The sequence below is a fragment of the Teleopsis dalmanni genome, chromosome X, assembly GCF_002237135.1.
Source record: "Teleopsis dalmanni isolate 2A chromosome X, ASM223713v2, whole genome shotgun sequence".
NCBI lineage: Eukaryota > Metazoa > Arthropoda > Insecta > Diptera > Diopsidae > Teleopsis > Teleopsis dalmanni.
This window is the reverse complement of record NC_051848.1, coordinates 29,563,336-29,580,016: the sequence shown is the minus strand read 5'-3', so window position 1 is coordinate 29,580,016 and position 16,681 is coordinate 29,563,336. Positions and strand designations below refer to the sequence as shown.

At 29.7% G+C, this 16,681-nt stretch overlaps 4 protein-coding genes across 5 annotated transcripts; 1 reads left to right on the top strand and 3 right to left on the bottom strand.

Annotated features, from left to right (window-relative positions):
* Positions 1-416: 416 nt before the first annotated feature.
* Positions 417-4,424, bottom strand: LOC119662385 (transport and Golgi organization protein 6-like). Its single transcript, XM_038071990.1, has 4 exons — positions 4,244-4,424; positions 1,946-4,189; positions 917-1,068; positions 417-851 (listed from the first exon to the last, which is right to left on the bottom strand). The coding sequence occupies exons 1-4, from the start codon at positions 4,302-4,304 to the stop codon at positions 513-515; spliced, it is 2,796 nt and encodes a 931-aa protein (XP_037927918.1). The 5' UTR covers positions 4,305-4,424; the 3' UTR covers positions 417-512.
* Positions 4,425-5,509: 1,085 nt separating this feature from the next.
* On the top strand, positions 5,510-7,227 carry LOC119662383 (general transcription factor IIH subunit 2). The gene is made up of 4 exons (XM_038071987.1): positions 5,510-5,784; positions 5,853-6,054; positions 6,127-6,266; positions 6,331-7,227. Exons 1-4 carry the CDS (start codon positions 5,717-5,719, stop codon positions 7,169-7,171), a joined length of 1,251 nt encoding a protein of 416 aa, XP_037927915.1. The 5' UTR covers positions 5,510-5,716; the 3' UTR covers positions 7,172-7,227.
* An 843-nt stretch (positions 7,228-8,070) lies between these two features.
* On the bottom strand, positions 8,071-10,161 carry LOC119662384 (polyprenol reductase). The gene is made up of 3 exons (XM_038071988.1): positions 9,572-10,161; positions 9,213-9,514; positions 8,071-9,154 (listed from the first exon to the last, which is right to left on the bottom strand). Exons 1-3 carry the CDS (start codon positions 10,146-10,148, stop codon positions 9,062-9,064), a joined length of 972 nt encoding a protein of 323 aa, XP_037927916.1. The 5' UTR covers positions 10,149-10,161; the 3' UTR covers positions 8,071-9,061.
* A 2,609-nt stretch (positions 10,162-12,770) lies between these two features.
* On the bottom strand, positions 12,771-16,681 carry LOC119662381 (epsilon-sarcoglycan). 2 transcript variants are annotated; one of them, XM_038071985.1, is made up of 5 exons: positions 15,779-16,680; positions 15,030-15,437; positions 14,596-14,697; positions 12,992-13,135; positions 12,771-12,922 (listed from the first exon to the last, which is right to left on the bottom strand). In XM_038071985.1, the coding sequence occupies exons 1-5, from the start codon at positions 16,378-16,380 to the stop codon at positions 12,814-12,816; spliced, it is 1,365 nt and encodes a 454-aa protein (XP_037927913.1). In that variant the 5' UTR covers positions 16,381-16,680; the 3' UTR covers positions 12,771-12,813. The 2 variants fall into 2 exon arrangements, with proteins under 2 accessions (XP_037927913.1, XP_037927914.1); XM_038071986.1 differs by lacking the exon at positions 14,596-14,697 and having other exon boundaries at positions 12,814-12,922; positions 15,779-16,681.

Sequence of the window (16,681 nt, the reverse complement as noted above, 5' to 3'; positions counted from 1 at the left end):
AAGTCTTCTCAGAGCCTGGCTTTGTGCAATTTCTAGCTGGTGAATAGTAGTGTTTGAAGCTTTGCTAAACGCTACACAACTATATAGAAGTATTTAACATAATTTTACTTAAATAATTTATGTTTAATATATTGCATATTGGCGTAAAAATTCAATTAGAATTTATGGGGGGAATTCAAGTATCAGCTAACAATATTTTTATATTTGAAGGATTTTATTTTAGAGCAAATTAATTTATTTTAGAGAAATTATGATATTTCAAGTGTCAATGTATAGTGATTACTATCTACCCATAAGTCCAAACAGTTTTTCGGGATATGCTTTTATCCAAAAAATGGTCTATTTAGAGTAGTTCCATTCGGATCAGATCTACTCACAAATTCTACATAATTTAAACCATTTTTTGCTTTTTATTATTTTATTTATATCGCAAAACAGAAAAGAATAAAAAATATAAATAAAACATCTTCAAGTATATCACTGGTGAATAAGTTCTGTTCTGATTAATATTTTTAGTTCAATTCGAGAATGTGTTTATTTCTTTTAGTCGCTTTCTTTTCGCCTAAACTCAATATTTGAATTTTTTTCTCTAACGTTTGTTCAACATTAAAAATTTGTTCACATTTTTTCGCCAAAGTCTTTAGTCCATTGTTTGCATGGTTACGAACTTCTTTGTCATAATTACTATCGTTCGAAACTCTTTTTAATATTTTAAACATAGGCGAAAGTTTTTCTGCAAACTGGAAAACATCCTCCATACCTTCTAAGATATCACTGAGCACTAGAACTGCTGCACGTTGAGCAGGCACGTATTTACCAGTATTTAGTTCGTCCTGAACTAATATTATAAGCTGAAAATAGAATATAATGATTTACTTTATTATTTCTATTTAATTATTAATTTTAATTATTTTACCTCATAAAAGAAATGATCTATTTGATAAGAAAGTATACGGCACAATTGACTTAAGTTTGCATAAGCAGACATACGAAATTCATCATGACGCGAACGTGCTCCTTGGAAGAAAGTGTTTATTAAAACCGCCTTATGTTTATAGCAAAGTGGACCTTAAAAAAAAAATAATTTGATTTAAATAAATTCGTAACAGAAAATAGATGCATAATAGAATAAATTTGAATTAAATGCAATCTTTTATTCTTATAAATATCATGGATGTTCTATGGCAAGAAAAAAAATTTCGTATTATAGATGTTACAATCTATATCTTATGACAAAAAATAGCTTTAAATAAAACAGTGGTAATTTGCAAATCCAAATCTAAAAAATATATCTTTAATCAAAATGAAGCTCTTTCGGATATACTGCCAAATTTCTATCATTATCGGTTTTTGAAAACATCTACTGGTTTAATCGATCTAATAGGTTTATATATCGATTAATATATAATTCTTAGACTGCAAGTGTTAGGAATTAAATTCTGTCAAATTTAAATCGTGGAATCTATATAAGATATCAAAAGATATAGTAAGTTGGTAAAATCGCTCACACAGAAAGAAGAATATACAAAAATAATTCTGTACCTAACGCAAGAGAGTAGTTAGTATAAAGTGCACTGAAGCCATTTAAATATATTTTAGAAGTGGCTGGAATTACGTCCCAGAACCAATAATGTTCACAGCCGTGAATTTCAATATTACCAATATAAATAAATGACAACGCTTCGGTGGTAATCTAAATAGTTGACTTCATATTCCTGTTGGCTTCCTCTATAATAATAAAAATAACTATAGCAGACAATATATAGAAATGATTTTTTTCGCAAATATAGCTAAACTTTTAAGTACTTAAAAATATTTAAATAAATGTTTAATAATAATCACAATATTTTCTATTTAGTTAAGTTAAACTTTGTCCTGTTTATATTTTAAATCGTTATTCTAAAAAAATAATATAATTTCGTAATTGAATATAAATGTATCTCACCTAAATTTGCACAGATTTTAACAATTGCCTCTCCCACAACAAGACGCTGATCAATATCGTCTTTTTCCTCCAAATACAGATCGCACAAGATTTCTATTACATTGATGCTGAGTTTTTCAACCAAAGTTTTGAATAAATTTATAGCGTTAAGAAAAGCATACGAGTCCTTGTTTTTCAACATATTAATAGCCAATACAATAATGATGTGACCATTTGCTATCGTATAATAGTTATTGGCTTTTAGAAGATTATCGAATTTTTTCATTCCTTCCGCTTGCAAATATGGTTGAGATTGTTCGATAAGATTACGTGCTCGTTCAAATTCCTCGTGAACGTGATCAATCTTGTAATCACATTTTATGATCTTTTTCATTTCAATTAAGCGTTGTTTCAAATCTATTGGTAGACTTTGTGATTCTAACTTTTCAAAAACTGATAAAAGATGAGTACAGTTTTGTGGTTTAGATGAACTCTTTAAAATTTCATGTAATAATGATATGACACCAAATACAATTTGAGTTTGTGTTAGAGAATGGCCGGAGTTGGGGTGATCGTCTTTTGAATATTTCTGTAATATGTTAGTCATAACTTGGAGCATCCGTTCGTCATTTGCTTTCAGTTGTGTTTTGAGTGAATCAAGTTCAATTAACGCACTCAGCGTATGTAAAATTCCAAAGGGCACGGGATAATTAGAAGCGATGTAATTCATTAACTCGTCTTCTGTTTCTATCAAACTTATATCTTTAGTGCTTTCAGCATTATCAGTCTTATAAAATGTGTCACTTAAAACTAGTTTTAAAAGAATCATAAATATATCATATGTTAAAGTGTAATGCGTCTCAACTTTAAATACTTCGGCAATTACTGCAGGAATATAAGACAATATATTCACATCGTCGGTGCTGACAATAAGCACAGTGTTATTGACAATGGAAATGCGTTCATGCAGCTTATACTGCCAACGATCTGTTTTTGTAAAGAGTTTTTCAATGATATTTACCAATTCTTCATTTGTTTGGTTATTCAAATAGCGTGTGATTATGTTCGCCAACTGTTTCTTCTCTGTAGTTTTCTCTGCGGCTTGTTGAAATACTTGTAGGAACATATACAAATAGTCTCCTAATGCACAGCTTGGCAGGCATTCCACAGTTGAAAAACAAAATAAATGATATATTAACGAGATAGTAAGTGAAAATTCACTATTTTCCATCAAAATAAATCCAGTAAGTAACTCCTCTGGCTCTATAAACTTGTGCAGAATGGCATCAATTTCGTTTAAAATGTAAGATTTGTTGTGGATATTTTCATCATATAATCTCCGTAATGTGAGTAACGCCGTATTCAAATTTTGATCGAAACTGCTTGTAGTTAGACATAATTTAACATATGACATAATTTGCGGTATTATCTTCTTCGCTACGGAGGTAAATGACGCAATTATTTTAGCCATAAGTTGAATAACATGCTTTCGATCAACATTACCCGCACTGCCTTCTGCTTGTATTGCTGCTTCGAATGTATGAACAAACGTCACATAACCATTGTCTAAAGTCACCATATATCGCAAATATTTGCGTATGAACATTTGTGTTTTCTGATTTATACCCATAATAATAATAGTATTTTTCATGCATTTTTCTCTAGATATATTATACCAAACAATATTTAGCATTTTAAGAATACGCTTTACTTCATCATCATCCATCATTATTTCTTTTTCGTGATAGGCAAATAATAACGTGTAAGTTGCCGCCATAAAATGCAAAAATACTATTTCCATGGAATTAGCAATATGAAAATATGTTATTTGCAACATTTCTATAAAAAATACTACAAAACAACGTAGCAGTACAAAGTTTGGTGGTGCACCTAATTCCGTGTGCCCGAATATACGTTTACTGCGTAGCAACTTATGTATGTTTGGAGTCAAGGCTAGATTGCTTAAATCCTGCACTGCCAATATGCAAAGATTTACATCTTCAGCGGAAATAAGATCCTCCGGCTTATCAGAAGAAAAATGAGGTAATTTCGTGATATTGACTAATGCGTACATCATAAAAACAAGATATATTATTTGCTGTTCTTCCTCGGGTGGAACTTCAATATCAAATAAAATATCTTTAATGTTAAGTGCTTCTGCTAATTTGTGTGAAATTGTTTTCAGATCATCATGGAACAACTCCTTCAAAGTTCTTAAGTTGTATTCCAAGCGCGACACCAATTCTGCTTTAGTTTCTGGAGCAGCTAAATCACAACATACAATTCAGCTCAAATTGAATTTCATATATACATACTTACATTTTTTATTTCGCAATTTAATTTTCTTAAGTATAAACAAAAATGTAGACGGTTCCTCCATTATGAATGGAATTTTAAACACACTTAAATTCACATAAAACGGCTTTTGCCGTTTACAAAATTTAATAAAATCTCCAATAAGCGCGTAACGCACAAAAAACCGACAGTAGTAACCAGTGTTGTAAAATTACTATATGTCAAATTTTTTGTGTTGCTATGTAAAACATTAGGACCAAAGAATATCTTACAAGAACGGCAACTCCATTGTGAACTAAAATTTTTTTTCGAACAACAATAATATGCAGTGAAGCTCTTAAAGGAGTTAACCGCGGTGCAAACTATCATTTTTGAAAGTCATTCAAGTTGCGCTGTCTCTTACTTAAATTATTCTAGCGACCGTACTTGAACATGTTAACATTCAAGCAAAATTTTTGAAGAAGAAGAAATGTGTTTGTGCACGCTGTAAATGTGTTTCACACGTTGTAAGCGTGTTAGTGCAACTATGCAAAAAAATGCTCTTGAATGACGAATGCAAATTTTTGGGCGACAGACTATTATTCACAATATTTTGGCGAGAAGCTGAATGATGTGTTCACCAAAATTTTGGTGATTACGCAAACATGTTGGCGTGTCATTCAAAGATGCAGACTATCATTTTTGAGTGTCATTCTTACATTTTCTCTCTTGAATGACACTCAAAAATGATAGTCTGTACCGCGCTTTAAATAGTTTTTTTTCTTCATATGAAGCGTTACTTTCGACAAAAAAAAATTGATATTACTAAATCTTAATTAGGAGAACATATATTGATTCTGCTGCAGTATAAGAAACTAGTAGAAATTATAAACATTTCATTCATATATATATATATTCGAATATAATAAATTAATGTGAAATAAATGTAAATAAATGTCAAATTATTAAATATTGATAGTTGATGATTTATAAAGAGTTATTTAAGCAGTGCTATTGTTGTTTAATTTTTTAACAGCATTAAAGATCTATTTTGAAATTATAAACTATTCAGGAGTTTTCGTATTTTTGCGAACTTCGAGAATCTGCTTTAGAATTTCTTTTAATATATATATAATATTAATTCTTTTTTTTATTAACAGATATTAACAGTATTTGTATTAGATTGTAGGTTTATATATTTAATGTTTTATTTAAAAATCATTTTAATTGACTTATTTTATATATAGAACCAAATTTTATTTTTAATAGCTAAGATATAAAAAGCAAGTTTAGAATAGAGCTGCCACTGCTATTGTGAATAAATTATATTGACGTCAGTAAATGTCATTTCGTGCGTTCAATCAAACATATTCTTTGCAAGCAACTATGTTAAGTTGTGGGCATAATACGCCGGTGGTATTTGTATTAGCTTAGTGGAGTTCTAATAAGTTTAAATAACGAAATCTTATAATTATTTATTTATTTTGATATTATATATTTAATAATATTAATACAAAAATGGCTGATGAATTTCGTGAAGAGGAGACCAAAGAATATCGCTGGGAAACTGGCTATGAGAAAACTTGGTAACTAAATTTATTTAGCCGCGATTTTGTATTTATTCACAAATATGTATATTTTAATATTATTTAAGGGAAGCTATCAAAGAGGATGATGATGGGCAGTTGGATACTGTTATTGCTGAAATTATACTCAAAGCAAAACGTAAGCGACAAACAGAAAAAGTCAAGCGCAATCGCTTGGGTATTATGCGCCATATGTTTTTGATAATTGATTGCTCAGAATCGATGTCTGTGCCAGACCTAAAACCTTCCAGAATGACTTGTACACGCAAAGTTAGTTCAATATATTATTGAGTCCACCGTCTGATATATTTTTATATTAACAATTTTCATTTATTTCAAAAGCTTTTGGAAATTTTTATTGAAGAATATTTTGATCAAAATCCTATAAGTCAATTGGGCATCATTTTGTTACGCGGCAAACGTGCAGAGAAAGTAACAGAATTATCCGGAACAGCAAAAACACACTTGAAAGGTTTAGAAATGTATGACAAGGCATTGAAATATTAGGAGTAATATAGTAACACTAAAAATAAACACTTTTTTCAGTTTAAATAAAATAACTCCAACAGGTGAACCGTCCTTACAGAACGGCCTTGAAATGGGCTGGAAACATTTGAAACTTTTACCATCGCATGCATCACGTGAAATTTTACTTATTATGAGCTCATTAACAACTTGTGATCCATCTGATATAAATGTTACCATAGAAGCATTAAAACAAGATCGTATTAGATGCTCGGTTATCTCATTATCGGCCGAAGTTCGTCTCTGTCGTTATTTGACACAACAAACAAATGGTACACTGGGAGCGGTATTAGACGATTCACATTATCGTGAGCTGCTATTGGCGCATATTGATCCACCACCAGCGGCACAAACACAAGTAAATTCATTGATTAAAATGGGTTTCCCAAGTGCTGGAGAAGATGATAGTATTAAGCCTCCATTATCTATGTGCGTATGCCATTTGGATAGCACTGATGAACCCAGTAAATTAACAACAGAGGGTTACTTCTGTCCAAAATGCTCAAGTAAATATTGTGAATTGCCAGTTGAATGTAAAACATGTGGCCTAACATTGGTATCCGCGCCCCACTTAGCACGTTCGTATCATCATCTATTTCCAGTTAAACATTACATAGAGTCACCCAACACTGGAATTGTGAAAATGTGCTTTAGTTGTCGTAAGGTTTTTACAAAAAAGGATCTAAATGTATACCTTTGCGAGGCATGTGAACAATATTACTGCGTCGATTGTGATATTTTTATACATGACAACATGCACACTTGTCCTGGTTGCACAACTATACCAACCATCGCTAAGCAAACATATGCTCGGCAACCACAAATGCCGAGCACAGGGAAAATGCCAAGCAGTTCCCAATGATGTTAATAAATTTTATTTTAAAATAGTTTTATAAAGATATTTATTTTGTATATTCTTTTCGCTTATAATTAAAATTTTGTATATTATACAAATAATATAGCAATTTCTGTGAAGTTTCGTTATATTGAATATATATTAAAATAAAATAATTTATTTTTTTTTCTACTCATTTTAAGTTAACATTCTCAAGTGTTGATACTTTAAGAATGCTTTTTTGTCTAAAAGGCTTTAGCATTAGCTTCTTCTTCATAATTGGGATACAATAGATCTTTTAGGTCGCAGTGTACAATCCCTTCTTTTAATAATAATAGCATTTGGAACACCCATCGGTGTTCGCTTAAGAAATCTGTCACTCTATATATAATTGCATATGTGTATATATAAAAAGAAAGACATATGTAAAATAACAAATTTCATAAATTTTGTTTAAGTTGAATCAGTCATTATAAACTTGACAAATATTAAAAACTATATAGAAACTACACACATATATATATGTATATCTTAAATTTTGTTTAATGTTTTGAGTACATAAGTAGTTATTTCATTTTATCATTATTACAATATAGATGATTATACACCTAATTGCATATTCTTAATTAGAAAATTTAAGTACTAATTGTTAAAAGTAAACAGATGCGATGTCCTGCAATTCAGTTCTTTTTTATAGGTGTTCCATCCTTTACGATTGTGTGGCTGGTATTATTCAATGCTGAATGAGCTTTGTTCGTTTTCATATTATTAATGAATTAATTAAAACTATGATATGATTTCAGAAATTCTCATTTATTATAAACTACTAAATAAATATAAGTGAATAAATTATTAAACAATATTAATTTAATAAAAATTTTTTTAATTAACATTTTATTATTATTTTTTGGTCACAGGCCTTGTGATAATGAGAATAAAAATTTGATTATGTATAAATGGTTTTAAAAGGCACAATTAACAAAATATAGTAAGCTCTTGTCTTATAAGTTAGAGAAGAAGTTTAATTCCACTTCTACAAAGTATACATTATATTATTTATTTAAAGACTTTAAGAAATAGGAATGTATAGTGTCTGCATATATATTATAGCAAATACAAAAACATTTTAAATGATAATGTTAAAAATTGAAATGATTACTTTAAGTCTTAGACACATTGAGTTCAACTGTTTAAAAGTATGCATACAATACTATGGGTGATTGCAATGGCACATATTTACGATATAGAGGTATAAATAGGGTTTATATTAAATTAGAGAAAAAAAATATCTGTTTTTTGCTATATTAAAATTAAAGTCTAGATAAAAACAAATAAAAAGTTATGAGAAAGAGATGGAGAGAACGTCAAGATCTATAATCAATATTAATCGATATACAGGTTAGATTAGGTTACTACGGTGATCCAAGAAAATCGTGGCAATTATGATTAAATAGGATCGACCCAGGAAATAGAGTCTCTACAATACTTCTACAAATAGAAAGTTTCTACCACAATTTTCGTTTCAAAAGTGAATTATGTTCTGTGTTTTGAGTTTCATTTTTCTTGGATAAAGTTTTTTGGAAGTCTATATATAGGTTAATATTGAAGATACAACTGTACTTTCACTTAATTGTGAACTGTCTCTGTTTTTAAATAATGAAATGGAATGTTCTATTTGTTTTATATTGACTGTGCTATATCCGTATAATGGATATCTTAATAAAAAATATCAAATATCAAATTAATTTAAAGAGACTATCAAACAATATGTCAGACTTATGCATAGTTTAAAATAAAGTTTAGCCATTTGCTAGTGGCTGACTATTAGTCAGCACTTAATTATTAAAAAAAAAAGAGTCTGTATTAAAATTAGACAAGAGTATGCGGTAAGACTATCATTAACAGATTTGATATGATCTACAGCACGAATGGGAAAAGTGCACGACGATTTTTAGGATAATCTTTAAAATTATCCTTGTACCATTTATGCGTAAGTAGCGCATTCATAGTCTGAAATAAAGAAAAATTAATTATTATAATATATATAAATTTAATGTACTACAAATACCTGATTGCTGAGTACCCAAAATACTATAAAATACCATGAAGTGCATCTGGGCAATAGACTCAATAAAACCGCATACATAACAATTTCGAAAAACATATGCGGTGATGAGATCAAATTAAAGAAACCGCCTCTTGGTAACAAATGCTTCTCAGTAGATACTTCACCTGTCTGTGGATTTTTACGCAGATTGACAAGTATCATATTGGATTTATACTGTTGCGTCCAGCTAAAGTGAAAGATGAAGACACACAAATATTGTAGTAGTGTAATTTTTGCATACGAAAACTGCGAAGGTAAAGTATCTGGAATAATTGAATAATATTGCAATAAATTTAAAAACAATTTTTTTAATTTCTAACCTCTAACGAAACCTTCTGTATTTGCTAACAGAGCTAAAATAACGCCAAAATAATGTATATAACCAACCATATAATGTGAAAAATTTATTTTGCTCTTCTTCGAGAAGATTTGTATAAAGTTTGTTTCATAAAATCTTCGTCCACATTGTAATGTCATCAGTATACTCACTACCAACGCGCTGGTAGAATCGACTTGTACTTTTCTATTAGCAGCACCACCGGCCATAAAGTCCAAGAATTGCAATACAAACTCAGGTGCCTCAGCACGCAATATTAATACTTTAAGTACTAGAAATAATGCCAGCACTGACCAAGTGAAAGCGAACACGTAGAAATGCTTGAACCAACTTTTCGGCACTTCGAGCTTTGTTACCAATGGATCGCGGCTTCCCACATGGCAATGCTTGCCATAGCGAAAGGACTGACGTATACATAATGGCAAATGCTGTTCAATCAAATTCATGAGACTGCCAAATATTACAATAAGTATTGTGAAACCAATAAATATTGCATGTATGAGATTTATATTATATTCGTCTATAAACTCTTGCATTTGTTGTATTAATTTTAATAACATTGTTGGATTTTGATTATTTGTTGAATTTACGGAAGTACTTATGTAAAAATAATATATTTGATATGCTTATTATTCTCTTTATTATCTATAATAAAACTTTATTACAACTTTCACTATTAACAATTCAGGCGGAGAAATTCTTACGCGCCGCAATATTATTATTAATCTCTTATCAACAATTTACTATTGTGAATAATCGCTGTTTTTTGTACCCATCACCTCTATGGACGAGGGTACTGTACTAAAATATTAGCAAATATGTCGAAATGATAACAGCCACATTACAAATTATTGTATACAGCACGCCAATAAATATGTATAAAATGTAAAAAAAAGGAATTAAAAGAGAACGAAATGCTACGAATAATTTAACATTTATTATATTAACCTCACGAACACTTTACATAAATATCTTACTGCTCTTATATACTAATTTTATTGTAATATTTTTAACTGAAGTAATAAACCTCCAATGTGCTATATGAAAGCAGCACTAATTTAAAAGCAGCACTAAAAATTAATTATCATAGTTATCATAGTTTTGTATCAATAATGTCAAAAAAATTAATATACACTACAATATGTTTAAGTATTTGAACGTTTGTAGACATATATATCTTTGATTAATATTGAGTAAAGTTACATTCGTACATAATTCTTCTTTTACTAATATTAATCTTTAAGCCGATCTAAGAATTTTTAAATATGTATCTCGAGCACTAAATCATCAATGTAGCACAGCTCCATTCGTTTTTTTTCTAATTTTATATTAAATACCAGATGAATATTATTTTTTGTGATATTTATGGTATCGAGAAAAAGTTTCTTTACGCCGATCTAAGGATCCTTAAATATATATCTCTTTTTGTGTAAGTATTAAAAGAGCACTACATCGTCTATGTAGTACTGCTCCACCAGTTTTTTTCTAATTTTATATTAAATACTAGATAAATATTATTTTCTGATATTTATGGTATCGAGAAAAAGTTTCTTCACGCCGATCTAAGAATCCTTAAATACATATCTCTTTTTGTGTAAGTATTAAAAGAGCACTACATCGTCTATGTAGTACTGCTCCACCAGTTTTTTTTCTAATTTTGTATCAAATACTAGATAAAATTATTTTCTGTGATATTTATGCTATCGTGAACAAATTTGAATACTGTTGAGTTTTTTGGCATCAGGATTCACCAATTTCCCAGATTGCTAAATCCTGATGCAGATGGAAGATGTAATAATAACAGCAACTGAAATAAAAAATTATTTTACTTAATATCAAACAAATATTTACTTACATTTTACATATATATTATACATATACATATATATACATATACATTGATACATTCAATTTTTTTTAAATCTTAGTTGTGACTTTTGACCATCTTTCTAAAATCTTTATAGATACGATAGAAAAAAAATCTTGGATCTTTTTTTTTTTGGATTACATCCTTATTACATTATCCACATGGATCGCATCCATTTTCATCGAGTTATTTTTCGATTTTTTTGTGGTTTATAAAGTGCTGGTCTTGAAGAGATTGAAACAAGTAATAACGAAATCAAAAAGCGTAAATGGCAATGGATCGAGCATACTTTGAGGAAGGCACCAAATGAAATCTGCAAACAAGCATTAACATGGAATCCTCAAGGAAGCAGAAGACCTGGTAGGCCCAAGCAAACGTGGAAGTGAACACTGGAGAAAGAAATCCAAGCAAGCGGAAAAACCTTTGGAGAAATTAAAACCCTGGCAAAAAATCGTGACAGTTGGAAAAAGTTCGTTATGGACCAATGTTCCCCTGGGAACGTACTGGATTGATTGATTGATAATTAATTAATTTCGTTAAATAGCTTTCTCCGTACCATCATTCTAAGAGTTTTCATAACATCTCTTCTGGGCTCAAGAAACTTCTTTAAAAAATGTTTTAAAATTTTTTCTTTAATCTATGTCCAACTATTATTTAATAATACTAAGACGATTCTCTTTTTTTGTAGGAGGGACTATTATTTTCGTCATTTTTGTCAGTTTGAGAATTTAAAATTATTATATTAGTAACAGTTTTTGCATTTAATATTTTATTTTAAATATGAAACATAAACATTTATGTTATTTAACTTTATAAATCAGTTTGATTCTATATTTTTACTACATTCACATTTCTACCAATAATACAATTTCGATCATATATATATAAATTGATACATCTAAATATCTTTCAGCTACTTGAAATTTTATTCTAATTAAGCAGCTGATATAATTCAATATAATGGATATATTATATATATCATCCGAAGTTAACTAATTAATTTTGAATATATAAATGACATATTTTTCAGCAATTTTGTATTATAAACTTGTATTTATTATACTCTAAACGTTAAGCTTCCGAAATATCTTTTATTAGTACAAAAAAAGCCTCTTTCCCATCTCATCTTATTAGAATTGTGCGTAAATTATATTATTGTTTTAATTCATTAAAGATATGTTAGTATATATTCGATCGTGCCTTCAGCATCTCCTGTTCTTTATTACTTATTCACCACACTCGTATAGTTCTTTGATATTTTGGTGAGTTAATTTGACACTAAGTGTATAAAACACCACACATGAATGTACTCTTGTTTTTAAAAGTTTTTAACAGTATAAAATACGCGGAGATGTTTGTCATATATCTACACCACTTCTGCCTAGAGTACCACCCTTGTATGGTGGTGGCTTCGGACGTAGATATGTATTTGATGGACTGTCAGTTTGGTAGTAGCTGTTATTCGGGCTGGAAAACAATTTAAAATATGTATATATATAATGCATAATTCCTTTTATAAATTCCATTTGAATATACCTTTGTGAATGCATGCTTGTATTGTCCAGCAAACAATTTGGATCCTTGAGACTTTTCAATGTTGTTATAGGTTGAGTTGTATTTGTATCAGAACATTGAACCATTTGTACGGTGGAGGTTGTAGGATATGAAGCAGCCAATTCACTAAAATCAAGTTATAAAGATATTTTTAGTATTTGTTGTGATAAAAACACAAGATATGGAAACATAGTATTTTGTAAATCCATAGAGCCTTTAAATGTTTTGATACAAATAAATGCTCAATAATTGCAGACAAACTTGTTACAACAGAAGTAGCCTCAATGCTTATACGCCTTGAATCATACTGTGTCTTAGAAAAAGGTTATCTCTTCTCACGTATTCACAAATACGATATATATAGTAACGGTAATACCGGAGTAATCTATTAAGGCTTTCTTATTCGAAATAGTTCTGCGAGCAACTTGATCTAAAAGGATTACGGATAAGGGATTATAATAAACTAAATAAAAACAACTTAGGAATTATTACAAAACAAGAAGAAATACTTAGATGGGTAAGATATTGGATGAAGAAATAAAACTTGGTGAAGTAGGTTTAATACTACAATTTATTAAAAAATCGGACTTGGAGAGAAAATCCCAATTTATGAAGAGACACTATGAATTTCTATGTCGCAGAGACGCAGAGACGCAGAGATATATAAACTCATTACTTTTTTTTCAATATCGAGGACTTTTGAACTTTTTTAATTGATATTGAAAGATTCTGACTTTAAGTCCGTGTTAAGTTCTTTTGCATCAGTAGAACTCTAATTTTGCTAAACCGCAAAATCTTGAAAATACGAATAGATTCAAGTCAATATTGATAGTTTTGAAATATCATTCAGATAAAACCACAATACACTCATTAATAAAAAAATATCTATCCATACACACTTTCAGGTATGCTGCTATCCTTATCCAAAACTAACTATTAGACAACACCAGTAATACAAAATATATATGTGTATGAATTTAAAATAAAAATATAAACTTAGTATCGAAATATATAGTTTTTTAAGATATAGTTTTAAATTAAGAATATTTATACATATGGTATTTAAAATAAAAGAAGACTGTTTACAAAAATAATGCTATATGAAGTAAAGACTTAAATTAACTATATATGTATAGGGTTCATTCTTTTACAAATGACCCCTATACACCTTTTTGACAAATCTCCGATATGGCTGAAATTTTTTTTTATAAGCTCTTTTTATAAAATATAAAGACTAGTATCCCGGGAAAAAATTTTGAAATGTATGTACATGTGAGATTGTACATATTGTACACACATACCACCGGAGTGGGCATCGTTTCTTACCAAGGAGGAAGTTATATCCAAAACACATTTATTAACCACTTTATTGGTGCCGGCGGAAATTCATTAGGATTTCCAATGGGGCGTTTATCGGCGCATTATCTTGATACATGTGATACATGTGGTCTTAAGTCTTAATGGCAGGTACCTACGCTAAACTGTATATTAAAATAGTATTATATTGACAAAAAAAAAAAATAAAAAAATTATAAAAATTTTTTTTTAACAATTATATGCTGTAAATAAAAATAAATATAATTCACCTTTCACCATCTGATTGGTCGGATTGGTGACTTTCTTTTCCGCAGGATTCTTCGCATAGGTGAAAAATATTTTGAAAGAAAATTTCTGATTGCGGATCATGTCTACAAAAAAAAAAAAAGAAAATACAAAACTAATTAAATAAAATAAAAAATAAATTTAAATTAAATAATTAAAAATTTATAAAATAATTTTAAAAAACTTAATAATAAATCAATGTTTACGGTGTCAAAAATAAAGACAACGCTATACAATTATTTTTACAGATTTTTTTCTTCGGATCCGGAATAAATATTTACAAATTTATTAAAAATACCTAAATAAGTGATCAGATCAGATTAGAATATTAATTTCATAAGCATTTTGTCATAGCATGTTCCTTCATTTAATTATATAGCAAATATAATATATACTAAAAAAATATCAAGTTACTTACAATTTCTCGTGCTGAAAGCATAGTATAGCTGATAAGATTCCCAACAGTACAGCGAATATCATTCCGGGTATTGCGAAGGCAAAAGCAAACTCATCAATATAATTACGTACTGGTGCATCTTCACGGGCAAGACCATACCAACGATCGTAACGTTTAAGATTACCCAACTCAGAGGAGCCATGATAGCCCTTACTGCCATGATTATGGAATAAAATTTCTGGTGCAATATCTGCACCGACCATTTTGAATGCACACCAATCCAATTTAAAGCCAGCACTTTCAAATATCTTCTGAACGGATGTACGCTTATAGGTGCATGAAGGTAGCTTATATAATGGTCGTACCTCTTCCTGCAACTCTTTCAGACGCTTAGAGAATTGTGCGAAACTGCCCAAATGAACGATGACACTGTGAAGTCAAAATAATTTCATTTTTAAATTAAATTTATATGATATATGATATATATGATATATGCTTATGTATATATAGCCAAACTTCCATACATATACAGTCAAACTTTCATAACTAGAAGCACCATTTTGCAAAGAAAAGATTCAACTTATGGAGATTTCGAGTTAAAGATTTTTTTGTATGTAATTTACTCTCTAAACCCTCAAGCACTCTAGTTCGAATTATAGAAAATTTGAGTTATAGAAGTTCGAGTTATGGAAGTTTGACTGTAATAGTAAATAAAAAATAAAGAAATTTCATAATTTTACTAGCACAATTCTACAAGAGTTCTACATTACCCTTCTCTCTGTTGTGGTCGGAGTGGTAAACGGCCGCCCATATTAACAGCAGATTCCATAAAAACTAAACTCAAATCGTTTTCACTTTCTGTCCACAGATCTTTACGGAATATATTACGTAAATTTTCCACTCGCCCAGGATCCATTAAATGCACCCAATTCAGATTATCTATTTTCATTTGTATAACATTTGGAGCAGGGAATTTCTGAGAAATAAAAATTGATAGCACTACGGTACGTGTTTCATAATTGGCTTTGTTGAGCGCCACGATGTCAAGATTTAATGCTTTACCAGCCAATCGATCGGTAGGCGTGCCATACAGAAATCCCGCATGATGTTCATGGCTATACATATAACGCAACCAAGTTGGTAAGTCTGGATAACCTTGCAATGTTGGACGGTAACGAAATTCTGCACCAATCGCTGTACGTGTCCAATTGAAGAGCAACGGTTCAATTTTATATGTAAATAATTCACCGACTGCAGCTTGTTCCATTGCAGAAGTCATGGGACACATTGCAGCTAGTAGACATGTCAGCAACAGAGTGACCGTTTGGGTTCCGGTCACCAGATAATTTTGTTGTCTTAAATGCGATAACATTTTAGTTTACAAAGCCAAAATATTGATTTTTCACAATTATTTTTTACTAAAACATTTTTCGAATCTAAACTATATATTCAACTCATTAATTTTCTGTTATTTTTAATTTTATTTAATTTTATGCAACTTTTGTCTCTGATTATTTTGTTTATATTTTTTAAAAAACTAAAAATATTTTGTTCGTAACACATACACCCCACACTCAACGCCAAAGAAAATTCCGTTGGTGAATATAAATAATTTTGTATGGATACTGGGGAGCATACACACGCACGCACACGCGCTATACGAAGGAATAATA

What these genes read in the sequence shown, in the direction of transcription:
- LOC119662385 (XM_038071990.1), bottom strand. Translation starts at nt 4,304, where the DNA reads ATGGAGGAACCGTCTACATTTTTGTTTATACTTAAGAAAATTAAATTG. An exon ending in TAAAATCTGTGCAAATTTAG is followed by an intron (nt 1,069 to 1,945) that starts GTGAGATACATT and finishes TTTTTTTTTAAG; the next exon opens with GTCCACTTTGCTATAAACAT. An exon ending in TAGATCATTTCTTTTATGAG is followed by an intron (nt 852 to 916) that starts GTAAAATAATTA and finishes TTCTATTTTCAG; the next exon opens with CTTATAATATTAGTTCAGGA.
- LOC119662383 (XM_038071987.1), top strand. Translation starts at nt 5,717, where the DNA reads ATGGCTGATGAATTTCGTGAAGAGGAGACCAAAGAATATCGCTGGGAA. An exon ending in GAATGACTTGTACACGCAAA is followed by an intron (nt 6,055 to 6,126) that starts GTTAGTTCAATA and finishes TTATTTCAAAAG; the next exon opens with CTTTTGGAAATTTTTATTGA. An exon ending in CACTTGAAAGGTTTAGAAAT is followed by an intron (nt 6,267 to 6,330) that starts GTATGACAAGGC and finishes CACTTTTTTCAG; the next exon opens with TTTAAATAAAATAACTCCAA.
- LOC119662384 (XM_038071988.1), bottom strand. Translation starts at nt 10,148, where the DNA reads ATGTTATTAAAATTAATACAACAAATGCAAGAGTTTATAGACGAATAT. An exon ending in TACAGAAGGTTTCGTTAGAG is followed by an intron (nt 9,515 to 9,571) that starts GTTAGAAATTAA and finishes CAATTATTCCAG; the next exon opens with ATACTTTACCTTCGCAGTTT. An exon ending in TTTGGGTACTCAGCAATCAG is followed by an intron (nt 9,155 to 9,212) that starts GTATTTGTAGTA and finishes TCTTTATTTCAG; the next exon opens with ACTATGAATGCGCTACTTAC.
- LOC119662381 (XM_038071985.1), bottom strand. Translation starts at nt 16,380, where the DNA reads ATGTTATCGCATTTAAGACAACAAAATTATCTGGTGACCGGAACCCAA. An exon ending in TGCTTTCAGCACGAGAAATT is followed by an intron (nt 14,698 to 15,029) that starts GTAAGTAACTTG and finishes TTTTTTTTGTAG; the next exon opens with ACATGATCCGCAATCAGAAA. An exon ending in ACAAGCATGCATTCACAAAG is followed by an intron (nt 12,923 to 12,991) that starts GTATATTCAAAT and finishes ATTGTTTTCCAG; the next exon opens with CCCGAATAACAGCTACTACC.